Genomic DNA, 15639 nt, shown 5'->3' with positions numbered 1-15639 from the left:
TGTACACATGGACTGGTTGCTAATGTTTTTGGAGAAGTTGCTGAAAGCCTAGCGCTCCACTAAGCACTTCATATATCTTAACTATTCGTTACATTGGTCCTGTATTCTTATTTCACAGTTGAGGAACATCTTGAGGCTTAGATGATGCAACCAGAAGAAAGTTGTCTTCTTGTGATTCTTTTATCTATCATATTGTTTTTCTGCCCTCTTCTTAATAAATGCTTTTTGAATACCAGGAAATCTCTTGAGACCCTTAAGGTCAGAAACAAGACAGACAAATGTAGTCATCCAAAACACACAATTGCAGTAATTATAGAAGTGTGTTGAGATGAAATTGTGAATATGATTGTTTGGGCTGAGGAATGGTCAGATTGATAGATTCTTTTTGTTTGTTTGTTTTTCTAATAACTTCAGTTCCAGGGAACCAGGTATATAACCTGGGTATACTAATATTTGTTTTAGTGACATGTGAGTCTTCTTCCAATAGGTCTGGAAAAAAAAGAGAAGAGTAAATAATATGCTAAATTAAAGGAATTCATTATGGGTGATACTATAAAACAATAAAGTATGAAGTATTATTTGAGAAGACCAATATTGCATACATATACAGCAGTGATTCATTATAGTGCTGTTTGTCTTACAAATATCCTTATATTAGAAAAATTAGGCCTTGTGTGGTAGCTCACGCCTGAGATCCCAACACTTTGGGAGGCTCAGGCAGGAGGATCACTTGAAGCCTGGAGTTGGAGAACAGCCTGGACAACATAGCAATCTCTACAAAACAATTTTAAAATTATCTGTTGTGGTGGCATGTGCCGGTAGTCCTAGCTACTCAGGAGGCTGAAGCAAGAGGATTGCTTGAGTCCAGGAGTCTGAGGCTGCAGTGGGCTATGATCACTCCATTGTACTCCAGGCTGGGCTAGAGTGAGAGCCTGTCTCAAAAAAAAAAAAAAAAAAAAAAAAGAAAAGAAAAGAAAGAAAGAAAAATAGTAAATTCTTTATACTGTTGTTAGTAAGATATTTATTTATTTATTTATTTTTGATGGCCCATCTGAAAGTACACTCTGCTGTAATATGCCAAACATCAAACTATGTTTCCTCAATTTGAGGTGCTGTTTCTAAATACTGGCATATAGATATTAGAAATACCTGTCAGAAAAGTTCATTTGCGTTATCAGTTATTTTTAACCAAAAGTAATTGCTCTGTTAAAATATTTTTTAAACAATAGAGTGACACAAAAATATAGGTAAAAAAAAAAGTATTTTTATTTAACTGATAAAGATGTTTTGCATCTTTTATTATTAGAATTGTCCTTTATTTTTACAGAAAAGAAATATATCCTGTGTATGTACTTTGTCTTGTATTTGTATAATTTTTTCCCTATTGAATAATTACTGCAGCTTGCTAAATAACTCTTGTGAGTAAGCATAAAGGAGTATAATTAACTGGAGCTGTAGTAGTGGTAGTTTAATAGGAGGCAGATGTACCTACTGAAGGATAAAAATAATTACTTGAGAAATAGTAAAGTTAGAGTATTTCTGTGATAAGACAATCTCCCCCTTTTTTGTTTAAATTTTCACAGCATCCTACCATGAAATGTTCATTTATGGCTAAGAGTCCTTTTCTCTAAAAGAAATAACCTTATTAGTGAAGTGCCTATTCAGTTAAATTTGGTATTAATGTTTTGAGCTCTTTTTTTCTTATTTTAAGCATATCCTGGATTCTGTGGTGAGAGAAATGTGTTGTACTTTTTGTGTTCCAAAGACTTACAAAGTTCCTTATTTTTAATTTAGGAAAAGCTTGGAGGCTTTCCAAGTTTTGAGGTACAGCTATCTTTTATTTTTTGGAATAGTGATTTCATACAAATGAAAACTGATAGGACATAAAAAGGATAAATACGGTCTCAGCACTTTGAAATGTAAACTTTTACAAGACAGCAACTATTATTGTTATGTGTGTGTTTTTTTAATTTACTGAGTTTTCTAGAACATTGAGGGGTTACTGTAGCAGATACACCCGGAAATCCAAGTTGGTTAACCTAACAAAAGTTTATTTTTTGCTCACTTCTCAATGTAGAGAGGATGTTCCAGGTCAACTGACCTTCTGTGTGGTCATTCAGGGGCCCAGGCAACTCTTATCTTACGACTATGCCCTCCTGTGTGTTCTAGAATCCTGTCCATTTAGATAGTGTGGGGAAAATATACTAGTTTATTATTCATTTACTCCAGAAGTGACATAGACCCCTTCTCATGTTCTAGTAGTGAGAAGTATGATGTGGCCCCATCTTAATGCCAACATGATAGTGGTGGTTGGAAAGGGCTGGGAGTAGGGTACTTCTTGTAACACCTCTCATGATTAACACTGTGCCTTGGACAGGGAGCATAAATCTGATAGTTTACTGCTCTGCTAAAAGTTATTACTTCCCCTTTCATGATGTTGTTCAAAGGTGGTAATATTAGCTACCTCTAGATTGTTAATAGACAGGAGACAAATATCCTTGCCTCATATTCTTTACCCTATTTCTGAATTTTTCATTTTGCTTTTAAACCACCAAATATTTAGCCAATTAGTGTCAGTGTTTGTTGTTGTTGTTTCTTTGTTTGTTTTTTAACTGGTTGAGATTTTAGTGAAGTCCAAATTAGGGAATAGGCTCAGAGAAAGAAAGAGATATTTCTAAAGTCACTTAGTATCAGACCTAATTCCTGGTCTAGAATTCTCTTCTACATACAGTCTGCCCGCCTTATCCGCAGGTTCTGAATCTGTGGATTCAACCAGCTGTGACTTGAAAATATTCAGGGAAAAAAAAATAGAAATAACAACATAATAACAAAAAATAATATAAACAATATATCGTAACAACTATTTACATAGTATTTACATTGTTGTATTAGGTATAGTAACGTAGAGATGATTTAAACTTACTCATACACTGCTGAAGAATGTTTTGGTCAACAACAGACCACATACCTGAAGGTGGTCCCATAAGATTATAATACTGTATTTTTTACTGTACCTTTTCTATGTTTATATATGTTTAGATACACAAATAACCATTGTGTTAAAATTACGTACAGTATTCAATACAGTAACATGCTGTACAGGTTTCTAGCCTAGGAGCAGTAGGCTCTCCCATATAGTCTAGGTGTGTAGTAGGTTATACCATCCAGGTTTGTGTAAGTATACTCCGTGATGTTTGCACAAGGACAGAATTGCCTAATGATGGATTTCTCAGACTATATCTCTATCGTTAAGCAGTGTGTGACTGTGTACAAGAGGATTTGTATAGGTTATATGCAAATACTGCATCATTTTATATAAGGAACTTGAACATCCTCAGATTTTGGTATCTGTGGGGGGTCCTGGAACCAATCCCCCACAGATATGGAGGGACAACTGTGTACTATGTCATCTTTGAAAGGTCCACTTTTATAAATTCATATCTCTTGAATTAATACAAGTTTTTTCCCCGGATTCCTTTCCTCTTAATAACTTCCTAAGATACTTATCCTGGAGAAATGGGAATTTTAATTGATGTAGAAAAAAGTGAGTGGTCTGAAAAGCATTTGTCATATTATTGTTTGGGTCTGGCCAGCCCATACTGGAATGTCATGTTGACTTTCAGTGCCTGAGAAAGAATGGCCCAGGAATTGAAGGAGCTACCAAAAAAGGAGGGGAGGTTGCCAGAGTCAAGTGGGGCCTATTTAAAAATTTTGCTCAGATCTTAGGGGAACATTTATGTTAACTTAAGACAAAGAATACTACTCCCCCACTTCTGTTGACTTGGAAAACAAATTAATTTAGTTGTTTGAGGGCTTTGTGATTTCTCTGAAATTAAAAAAAAATAATTTATTTAATTCTGTCTATTCATAATTAATTCCAAACTTAAAAGTTCTGATTTATATGTATTTATGTATTCTACTTCTTAGTAAGTGTGCAACTGATTTATTTTTAGTAGCTCACTCCCCACATTTAAATACCTCCCACCAGCATAAAGTAATACAAATTCATGGTAGAAAATACAGAAAAGTATAATGACACGTAATTTTACTTCCCAGTAATAAACACAGATAGCAATTTGAGGTATTTCCTTTTGGTTCTTCTCTTATTATATAGTATAGAAAAATTGAAATCTATATTAAACAAACAGACCATGATATCCTAAGCATTGTCCTATGTTTGCAAATGTTCTTAGAAAATATTTTTAATGCCTCTGTGATTTTCTAGTAAACAGACATACGATAATTAGTCACTCATCTTTTGTTGGGCTTTACATTGAAAGTGTCATTGTAAATTACAGTTTTTACAAATTTTAAATCTAGTAATCTCTGTGGTTGGGCCGGTACTTTCTGCCACTGTTCATGTTGTTTCCTGAGATATTTATAAATAGTTTCTTTAAGCTAAGGTCTTTTCATCTACTCTGTGTTCTCCAAGGTTGTGCCTGGGCTAGGGTAGTTGGTTTAATGGTCTGTCTCCCCACTAGATTGTGAACTTCCAGTGGATCTTTCTTTCATCCTTGTATCTCCATTGCTCAGCATGGTGCCAGGAACATAGCAGACATTCAGTAAAATATTTGTTGAATGCTTATTATGATTATGGAAAGTGATGGGAGTGATTTTCAGGTGATAGTTTTGGGTTTTTCTCTTGGCTTTTAAAGTTTCACCTCACACGTGTGTCATACATCAGAGAGTGGAAAAGAGTAAAGGAGTTAAAATAAGCCAGAAATGTTTTTCTTTAAACTTAGTTTTCATACGCAGTAGTTCACTTAGTGGTGAAGAGGAGGGCACGCCTTAGTTGCGTGCCAGGAAAAGCTCAAGCTAATTGCTTTATAATCTGAATATTGTAGCTCTCCTTTTAGCTTCTCCTCTCTTCTCCACTTCAGTCCTCTCTGCTCTTCTTCACTGCTGTCTCCTGTCCTTTTTCCTAGCTTCTTTCTTCCTCTCCAGAATTTGACGTCAAGAGCACAATTTGAGACAAAGCATGCCACCTTCAGATTCAAGATGTTCCTTTTTAATGGCTTTGAAGACAGGATAGAAGGTGTTAAATCTTTATTTTTAAATGCACAGTTTCCTTCCTTGAACAAGCCCACGAAAAGGCCTCAACTTTTCCAATGGAGCCCTTTAGACAGATTTCATAGGAAGTGTGACTGTGCATACATTTTATGTGTATGTCCATAAAATGTTTATATGTAATATATAAAAATGTGTGTGTATTATATATAGGGCTACCTACTAACTAAACTGAAGTGATGGGATAGAGATGTTAAATATGCGATTGTTGCATTCTCTCTGAAACCCTATCAGGTTTTCTTGACTTTTTTGACAGGAAATTATATGATTGTAGGTTTGTTGGTGGTTGGAGAAAACTCTCACAGCTGTCCTGTGTCTGGTCTCTTGGGAGTACATAAGTAAATATTTAATGGTTATTTTCTAGTGTAGTATGAATGCTTAAAATATTAATTATGGATAGCCAGTTATGTGGTTCTTGGTACCCTTCTATTGAGAATAATAACCCACAGCAGTTCTTTATTTTAGAACACTCTGCCTCAGTTTGTTCCTGATAATAAAATGGTGGACTGATTTCTAGTGAAGATATTTAAAATGTGAACTTGACTTAAAATCACTAAAATGTCTAGCTATCTCTGGGGGCATTCTTAAATAAGTGACTTATGATCTATTTACATTCTTGGGACATCAGGCATACATACAGCTTAGGAGACCACCCTTCTTGCTTTTTTATGCTAAAAAAGCTTTCATTTTCTGAAGCACTGAGATGCGTTGAGTGGCAGGAGGGTGCTAGAATGAGGCAACAGTTCAGGTGGCAGGAGGGTGCTAGAATGAGGCAACAGTTCAGGTGGCACTAGGAGGATGTTGTGTAGGGGAGACACTCTCATTGCCATCACAGGTAATGCCTCACTAGACTTTCAAGTCAAACAGTGGTTGTCAGCCTTGGCTGCATGTTAGAATCACCTGTGGAATTTAAAAAACTGCACACCAGACCAATTAAGTCAGATTATCCAGGGCTGGAACCTAGGTATCAATATTTAGAAATGCTTCCCTAGAGTTTTTATTTTAATGTGCAGCCAGGATGAGGATCCCTGCAAAGCTTGGATGAGTTGCAGGGATGATGTATTATATAGCTACTGGCTTCAGTTGGACATCATCAATTATAATTAAACAATTGGGAGTTCTTGGATGAAACTTAAGGTTTATTCAGTGCCACATATTCATTGAGCCTCAACCTCGTACTAGATTATTAGTTGCTAGAAATACAAAGATGAATAAGATATGGTTGATAAAATAGTGCAATCTAGTGGGAGAGATAGAAATAATAAATACTTACAATACAAGGTATACAGAGTATTAAAATAGAAAATAGGTGTGTCTAGGTTATTATTGGGAACACAGGCGTAATTAACTCTGAGGCTTGGAATATGGGATGGGTGGGAGGGGATGGGGCAGGAGATGACATGAGAAATGGTCAGGGTTACACAGAGAAAGTGATAAATTAGGAGTCTTACCAGGTAGAAAAATGGAAGAGGAAGTTTTTGTGTGTGCTCTTTTGTTTTTTTAAATGTTGTAACATTGCAAATATGTGAAGAAATGAAGGAATATGTGTTCAGGGGTTGGTTATAGAGCAAGATGCCTATGAGATATTTGCAGGTTATACAGTTAGAGAGCTAGATCAGAGTCAAGTGGTGAGTGAAATACCTTATAAGCCATGTTGAGAAACAAGGGTGTTGCAGGGCCAAATGCACATACGGTCTAGATAGATGATTTTAAACAGTGAAGCTGGTCAGGTGTGAAGCAGTTGGTAGTGTTAGAGGCTCTCCTAATCTGTACAGCATAGGCCTTGTTTAAAGATATTTAAGAACTTTTTAAAAGAGTTTAAGTTAAAACTAAAATAAAATAGAATACTCTTTCAGTCAAGTAAGCCTGTAAAATTCAACCTGCAAGGGCCAGTTGGTAGTACCTTCAGTGTAAGAGCCCAGCATATGATGATAAACAAGGAAAAACTGTAAGATAGCATTTCTATAAAAGTACTGTCAAAATATAATTTCAGAGTTGAAGTTGGGCTGGAGCTGTGGAGATGAGAGCATAAGTGAAGAGGATAGTGCAGTAATCTAGGTAAAATGTTCTGGCAAGCCATCAGTGTTTTCAAATGAGGTAGCTTACGTTTGTTGGCTACTGTTCTCCTCTTGTTAACTTGCCATCATTGATCATACCTTCTTCCCAAACCCATCTATCATGTTGTTGTACTACACCCCATCCTTACTCACTGTAATTGTCCTAGTCCAGGGTTTTGTGTTGAACAAGGTGTTTTTTTTTTTTTGTTTTTCTTTTAACGGTTGTTTGTTTTTCCATTGGTATAACTCTCGTATACGTTTGTAGGTGGATCACTGAGCGAGGAGTTTAAGGCTGGAGGCCTTTTATGTATGTGTATATGTTTTTAATTAAATGAAACAGAAGGAAAGGTTATCTGCTAAAGGCAAGGGATTCCAGTGTAAAATGAACAGGACATAGAAAATGGTGAAGGTCAACAAGATGAGTATGGCATTCATTTCTTGGTTAAGAAGCTTTTATCTAAGATTTTTTTTAAATGAAAATTTAAGTAAAATAACTTATAATCTTGATGTTTTTCATAAGAACAAAAGAGAACATCGTTGTATTAGGTTGATGCAAAAGTAATTGCGGTTTTAGCCATTAAAAGGAATGGGAAAAACCGTAGTTACTTTTGCACCAACCTAATATTACCTGAAAATGTATTATTTTTGTTTGACTTTATATTAGTGGAAGATAAAGAAGAGAAATCTGAGATTAGAAGACTGTATTTCAGTCTTGGTTCTGCCAGAGCTTTTGATTAGTTGTTTAACTTAATAGTCTTTTAAGCTTAATTAAAATAGGGATAATAGTATGTACCTTGCCTGTTTTTTCAGTACCGTATTGTTTTTATGAAGATAATTGAGATGATTGGCTACAATAATGTTTTAAAAACCACAAGCATTGTTCATGAGATATAGAGATGCAAAAGTAGTGAATTCATAGATTTAAATTATTTTGGAAGTGCCCTTTTTATACCTATTTACTTCACATTAAAGGGAATAATGTGTTAGAAGTATGATATTAATTTTTGGAGAAGATATGTGTGTGCTTCTTCTTTTTAAAATAGTAACTAGTTCTAAATGTTTTATTTTACTTGGTTTGTCCCTGTGAATTAACTTGCTAAAGTATTGTTAGAAAAGACAAGGAGGAAATATTAGTTATGCAAATTAGGTCACATCTGTAGTCAACATCTACTATATTTGATAGAGCTTTGTTGTAACAGTAGCTGCTCTATGTAACCTAAAGCAGATGACATTTTTGCTCTTTTGAAGGCACTAAAATGAAACTTTATTTATTTAAGATAAATTATGTTTAACTTTTTTTTCTGTTTGGCAGGCAACCAGATAAACTGGTGGTAGTTTGGACCAGAAGAAGCCGAAGGAAGTCTTCTAAGGTTAGTGTATTTTCTAAATTTCTTACCTAAATGTTGAATACAAATTAGCAAACTGCTCTGGTTCCAGTGTAGAATATTTTAAAATGTTACTTGATTTTTTTTTTTTTCTTGATTGTCTACTGAAAATGGATTGATCAGATGCTATAATCTTTTAACTGCTTGTTCTTAAAATAGGAGCCAGATACCTGAGTTTTGGTCTTGAATTTGGTAATTGCTATGGTTTGAAAAAAATCAGGTGTTGCCAGTGTAATAGAATAGGTTGGTGCAAAAGTAATTGCGGTTTTGCCTTAATAGCAAAAACTGCGCTTACTTTTGCACCAATCTAATATAAGGAGGTGGGGGGGGGCCTTTAAGAAGTGATTAGGGTAAGGACTTCTCCCTTGTGAATTGAATTAGACATCCTTATAAAAGGGCTTGATAGAGGGAGTTTGTTTCCTTTTTTCTTTTCTGCCTTCTGCCACATGAGGATGCACTAAGAAGGCCCTCACCAGATGCTGATGCCTTGATCTTGAACTTCTAGCTCTTAGAGCTGTGAGAAAATAGATTTCTGCTCGTTATTTGTTACTCAGTCTGTGGCATGTTGTTACAGCAACACAAATGGACTAGGACAGGAGCCTTGAATAACATAATAGTTAAGTAACTTCTCTGTACTACAGTGTTAAGAATTAATGATTAAACAGGTGCCACTTACACAATTGTACCTAAGATTAATTTATTTAGATTACAAGATGACAAAGTTAGGGCACACTTAAGGAGTTACAAGTTATCTGAGTCTGTTGCTGGGTTGCAGAAGAGGAGTTGGGTTTTTCCAAGATTTAAATTTCTTTTAGTACTGATAATTTTGTTTGTGGGGAGTGGAACAGAATTTTATAAAATTCAATAACAGTTCTACAGATATTTTAAAAATTCTATCCTGGTCAGATTCTATCCTTATGCCTATAATCCTGGCACTTTGGGGAGGCCAAGGCAGGAGGATCACTTGAGGCTAGGAATTTAAGATCAGCCCGGGAAACATAGTGAGACCCCATCTCTACAAAAACAAAAACAAAAGCAAAAACAAAAGCAAATTAGCCAAGTGTGTTGATACACCTGTAGTCCCAGCTACTCAAGAGGTTGAGGTGGGAGGATCGCTTGAGCCCAGGAGTTTGAGGCTTTTTTGAGCTAGGATTGTGCCGCTGCACTCCAGCCTGGGTGACAGAGTGAAACTGTGTCTCTAAAAACAAAATTCTGTTCTATAAATAAATGTGACTATATTTTTTGTTACTATACAGTGACCACAAGAATGTTTATTGAATGTTGGTTTTTCTACAAGTAGACCTGTATAAAGAAAACTTTATTAGTTTTAATTGAAATTCTACAATTTTCTGGATTTAAAATTTTTTATTTAGGGCATTTTTTTCAAGTCTTTTATTTTTATTGAGCTAAAACTTACATGTGTATAATACACAGATCTTAATTTTATAATTCAGTAAGCTTTGATCAATGTGTATACTTGTATAATTACCACTTCTGTAAAGATACAGAGTGTTTCCATCACTTTTTTCTTTTGTTCCTCTTCTAGGCAGTTCCCAACTCTCAGAGGTGAACACTGTTTTGATTTTCTGTCACCATAGACTAGTGTTGCTTGTTCTTGAGTTTCATGTAAAATAGTACAGTAGTATAGTCAGGCTTGTTTCACTTGTCATAACGTTTTTGAGATTTATTCATGCTGTTTTGGTATTTATTTGTTTATTGCTAAGTAGTATTCCACCATGCAAATATACTACGATTTGATTATCTCTTCCTGTGTTGATGAACATTTGGTTTTGTTTTGTTTTTTTTTTTTTCCAGTTTTTTACTCTTGTGAATAAAGCTGCTATAGACATTATTGTACAAGTGTCTTTGGGGAAAAATATTTTTTTATCTTGAGCATATCCCAAGGAAAGGCATAACCAGGTAATAGGGTAGGTTCATTTTTAACTTGTAAGAAATTGCTAAGCACTCTCACCAGCAATTTGAAGAGTTTCAGTTGCCTCACATCCTGAGCAGCAGCATCTTTAAAGCATACGTTTATAGTTTGGGAGCATTGTAATTTGAATGCTTTCTTTCTATTAACATATGAGAAAGGGTTCTAAAAAGAAACATAACATTTGTTCGTCAATATAAGATTTGTGGAAAGGACCAATATAAATTTATCCACTAAGTATAACAGGTGAATATGACTAGACCTATACATTTTAGAAATAGCCTCTAAATGTTTTTAGTTATCAACAAAAAACAATTTATCTCTTTTAATAATTAGCTTGAATGCCACATTCAGGGTTTGAAAAAAAATTAGATGGCAATTATTTTCTAAGAGAAAATGAGAAACATAAGGAAATACGTTAGATTATAGGTCAATTAAGAATATCCTGGCTGGGTGTGGTGGTTCACACTTGTAACCCTGGCACTTTGGAAGACTGAGGCAGTTGGATCACTGGAGTCCAGCAGTTCGAGACCAGCCTGGCAACATGGCGAAACCCCATCTCTACAAAAAAAAAAAAAAAAAAAAAGGAAAGAAAAACCTATATTTGATGTTTGATATTCTTTTTTATTTCGTTGCATTTACATTGAAAAGATTGAAAAGTCAGTCAAATAACTTCTGTTAGGTTCAGATTCTATTTCATATTGTATCAAACATTGTTTGAATCCAAAATGCAAACATAAGAGGCTACAGGTTGGTTTTCTTAGAATATAATATTTTCTAGAAGAAATTACTTATTGTTGAATGAATTTTCCATTTGTCATGCTCTTAATATTTTAAAATCTTTACTGATACGTTAGAATCATTGTGATTTCTCTTGAAACAGATGTACTTCTTGTGAAAAGTTAATATGATGCAGTATGTTCATGTATTTATGAAAATGCCGTTTTAGGCTGGGCGCAGTGGCTCATGCCTGTAATCCCAGCACTTTGGGAGGCCGAGGCAGGTGGATCACCTGAGGTCAGGAGTTCGAGACCAGCCTGACCAACATGGTGAAACCCCATCTCTACTAAAAATACAAAATTAGCTGGATGTGGTGGCACATGCTTGTAATCCCAGCTGTGTGGGTGCTGAGGCAGGAGAATAGCTTGAACCCAGGTGGTGGAGGTTGCAATGAGCTGAGATCATGCCATTGCACTCCAGCCTGGGCAGCAAAATCAGAACTCCATCCCAAAAAAAAAAAAAAAAAAAAAAAAGACGGGAAATGCCGTTTTATAAATTGTATATAATAAGCTAAGTAGGGAAATAAAAATAAGTTCCAGAAACTATGAAGGAAATGATTATATTATTGTAAAAGTTAAGCAACTTAAAAAAAAACTTGAGAGTGAGATCCATGACATTTCAGAATTTTTGAAAACCATTTGTTTCTAGCTACTAAGTTAGCTATCAGTTACATTAAATCTAAAGATTAGAACCATTTTTTATTCTGAAAGACCTTTCTGTTTTCTGATGCTTTTCCTTTAAAATATACATTACTTACTGCTAAGTACCATTGAACTCATGTAGGAGGAACAAATCTCTGCAACTATTGGTCAGAAAAGAGATATATATATATATATATATATATACACACACATATATATACATATTTATTTTTATTTTATTTTATTTTTACCATGGAAGGGGATTTTTATTTGTTTTTTTGTTTGTTTATTTTATTATTATACTTTTAAGTTCTAGGGTACATGTGCACAACGTGCAGGTTTGTTACATATGTATACATGTGCCATGTTGGTGTGCTGTACCCATTAACTCGTCATTTACATTAGGTATATCTCCTAATACTATCCCTCCCCCCTCTCCCCTCCCCACAATAGGCCCTGGTGTGTGATGTTCCCCTTCCTGTGTCCAAGTGATCTCATTGTTCAGTTCCCACCTATGAGTGAGAACATGTGGTGTTTGGTTTTCTGTTCTTGTGATAGTTTGCTGAGAATGATGGTTTCCAGCTGCTTCCATGTCCCTACAAAGGACATGAACTCATCCTTTTTTATGGCTGCATAGTATTCCATGGTATGTATGTGCCACATTTCCTTAATCCAGTCTGTCACTGATGGACATTTGGGTTGATTCCAAGTCTTTGCTATTGTGAATAGTGCTGCAATAAACATACGTGTGCATGTGTCTTTATAGCAGCATGATTTATAATACTTTGGGTATATACCCACTAATGGGATGGCTGGGTCAAATGGCATTTCTAGTTCTAGATCCTTGAGGAATCGCCACACTGTTTTCCATAATGGTTGAACTAGTTTACAGTCCCACCAACAGTGTAAAAGTGTTCCTATTTCTCCACATCCTCTCCAGCACCTGTTGTTTCCTGATTTTTTAATGATTGTCATTGTAACTGATGTGAGATGGTATCTCATTGTGGTTTTGATTTGCATTTCTCTGATGGCGAGTGATGATGAACATTTTTTCATGTGTCTGTTGGCTGTATGAATGTCTTCTTTTGAGAACTGTCTGTTCATATCCTTCACCCACTTTTTGATGGGGCTGTTTGCTTTTTTCTTGTAAATTTGTTTGAGTTCTTTGTAGGGTCTGGATATTAGCCCTTTGTCAGATGAGTAGATTGCAAAACTGTTCTCCCATTCTGTAGGTTGCCTGTTCACTCTGATGGTAGTTTCTTTAGCTGTGCAGAAGCTCTTTAGTTTAATTAGATCCCATTTGTCAATTTTGGCTTTTGTTGCCATTGCTTTTGGTGTTTTAGACATGAAGTCCTTGCCCATGCCTATGTCCTGAATGGTACTACCTAGGTTTTCTTCTAGGGTTTTTATGGTTTTAGGTCTAACATTTAAGTCTCTAATCCATCTTGAATTAATTTTCGTTTAAGGAGTAAGGAAAGGATCCAGTTTCAGCTTTCTACTTATGGCTAGCCAGTTATCCCAGCACCATTTATTAAATAGGGAATCCTTTCCCCATTTCTTGTTTTTGTCAGGTTTGTCAAAGATCAGATGCCTGTAGATGTGTGGTATTATTTCTGAGGGCTCTGTTCTGTTCCATTGGTCTATATCTCTGTTTTGGTACCAGTACCATGCTGTTTTGGTTACTGTAGCCTTGTAGTATAGTTTGAAGTCAGGTAGCGTGATGCCTCCAGCTTTGTTCTTTTGACTTAGGATTGTCTTGGCAATGCGGGTCTTTTTTGGTTCCACATGAACTTTAAAGCAGTTTTTTCCAATTCTGTGAAGAAAGTCATTGGTAGCTTAATGGGGACGGCATTGAATCTATAAATTACCTTAGGCAGTATGTCCATTTTCACGATATTGATTCTTCCTATCCATGAGCATGGCATGTTCTTCCATTTGTTTGTGTCCTCTTCTATTTCACTGAGCAGTGGTTTGTAGTTCTCCTTGAAGAGGTCCTTTACATCCCTTGTAAGTTGGATTCCTAGGTATTTTATTCTCTTTGAAGCTATTGTGAATGGGAGTTCATTCATGATTTGGCTCTCTGTTTGTCTGTTACTGGTGTATAAGAATGCTTGTGATTTTTGCACATTAATTTTGTATCCCGAGACTTTGCTGAAGTTTCTTAGCAGCTTAAGGAGATTTTGTGCTGAGACAATGGGGTTTTCTAAATATACAATCATGTCATCTGCAAAGAGGGACAATTTGACTTCTTTTCCTAACGAAATACCCTTGATTTCTTTCTCTTGCCTGATTGCCCTAGCCAGAACTTCCAACACTATGTTGAATAGGAGTGGTGAGAGAGGGCATCCCTGTCTTGTGCCAGTTTTCAAAGGGAATGCTTCCAGTTTTTGCCCATTCAGTATGATATTGGCTGTGGGTTTGTCATAAATAGCTCTTATTGTTTAGAGATACGTTCCATCGATACCGAATTTATTGAGAGTTTTAGTGTGCAGGGCTGTTGAATTTTGTCAAAGGCCTTTTCTGCATCTATTGAGATAATTATGTGGTTTTTGTCTTTGGTTCTGTTTATATGCTGGATTACGTTTATTGATTTGTGTATGTTGAACCAGCCTTGAATCCCAGGGATGAAGCCCACTTGATCATGGTGGATAAGCTTTTTGATGTGCTGCTGCATTCTGTTTGCCAGTATTTTATTGAGGATTTTTGCATCGATGTTCATGCGGGATATTGGTCTAAAATTCTCTTTTTTTGTTGTGTCTCTGCCAGGCTTTGGTATCAGGATGATGTTAGCCTCATAAAATGAGTTAGGGAGGATTCCCTCTTTTTCTATTGATTGGAATAGTTTCAGAAGGAATGGTACCAGCTCCTCCTTGTACATCTGGTAGAATTCGGCTGTGAATCCGTCTGGTCCTGGACTTTTTTTGGTTGGTAGGCTATTAATTATTGCCTCAATTTCAGAGCCTGCCATTGGTCTATTCAGGGATTCCACTTCTTCCTGGTTTAGTCTTGGGAGAGTGTAAGTGTCCAGGAAATTATCCATTTCTTCTAGGTTTTCTAGTTTATTTGCGTAGAGTTGTTTATAGTATTCTCTGATGGTAATTTGTATTTCTGTGGGGTTGGTGGTGATATCCCCTTTATCATTTTTATTGCATCTATGTGATTCTTCTCTCTTTTCTTCTTTATTAGTCTTGCTAGCAGTCTATCGATTTTGTTGATCTTTTCAAAAAACCAGCTCCTGGCTTAATTGGTTTTTTGGAGGGTTTTTTGTATCTGTATCTCCTTCAGTTCTGCTCTGATCTTAGTTATTTCTTGCCTTCTGCTAGCTTTTGAATGTGTTTGCTCTTGCTTCTCTAGTTCTTTTAATTGTGATGTTAGGGTGTGAATGTTAGATCTTTCCTGCTTTCTCTTGTAGGCATTTAGTGCTATAAGTTTTCCTCTACACACTGCTTTAAATGTGTCCCAGAGATTCTGGTATGTTGTATCTTTGTTCTCATTGGTTTCAAAGAACATCTTTATTTCTGCCTTCATTTCGTTATGTACCCAGTAGTCATTCAGGAGCAGGTCGTTCAGTTTCCATGTAGTTGAGTGGTTTTGATTGAGCTTCTTAGTCCTGAGTTCTAGTTTGAATGCACTGTGGTCTGAGAGACAGTTTGTTATAGTTTCTGTTCTTTTACATTTGCTGAGGAGTGCTTTACTTCCAACTATGTGGTCAATTTTGGAATAAGTGTGATGTGGTGCAGAGAAGAATGTATATTCTGTTGATTTGGGGTGGAGAGTTC

The 15639-nt window shown here is 35.7% G+C and overlaps 1 protein-coding gene across 30 annotated transcripts in view; it reads left to right on the top strand.

Moving 5' to 3' along the window:
• The window catches only part of EHBP1 (EH domain binding protein 1), a 418858-nt gene that overhangs the window by 119731 nt on the left and 283488 nt on the right, over positions 1 to 15639 (top strand). For all 30 annotated transcript variants that reach the window (XM_077958265.1, XM_077958254.1, XM_077958260.1 and 27 more), the window contains 1 exon segment: positions 8437 to 8494. In XM_077958265.1, coding sequence (XP_077814391.1) covers positions 8437 to 8494 — 58 coding nt within the window.

The sequence above is a fragment of the Macaca mulatta genome, chromosome 13, assembly GCF_049350105.2.
Source record: "Macaca mulatta isolate MMU2019108-1 chromosome 13, T2T-MMU8v2.0, whole genome shotgun sequence".
In the NCBI taxonomy this organism is placed as follows: Eukaryota; Metazoa; Chordata; class Mammalia; order Primates; family Cercopithecidae; genus Macaca; species Macaca mulatta.
The sequence above is the reverse complement of the archived record's forward strand: the minus strand, read 5'-3'. Positions and strand labels throughout refer to the sequence as shown.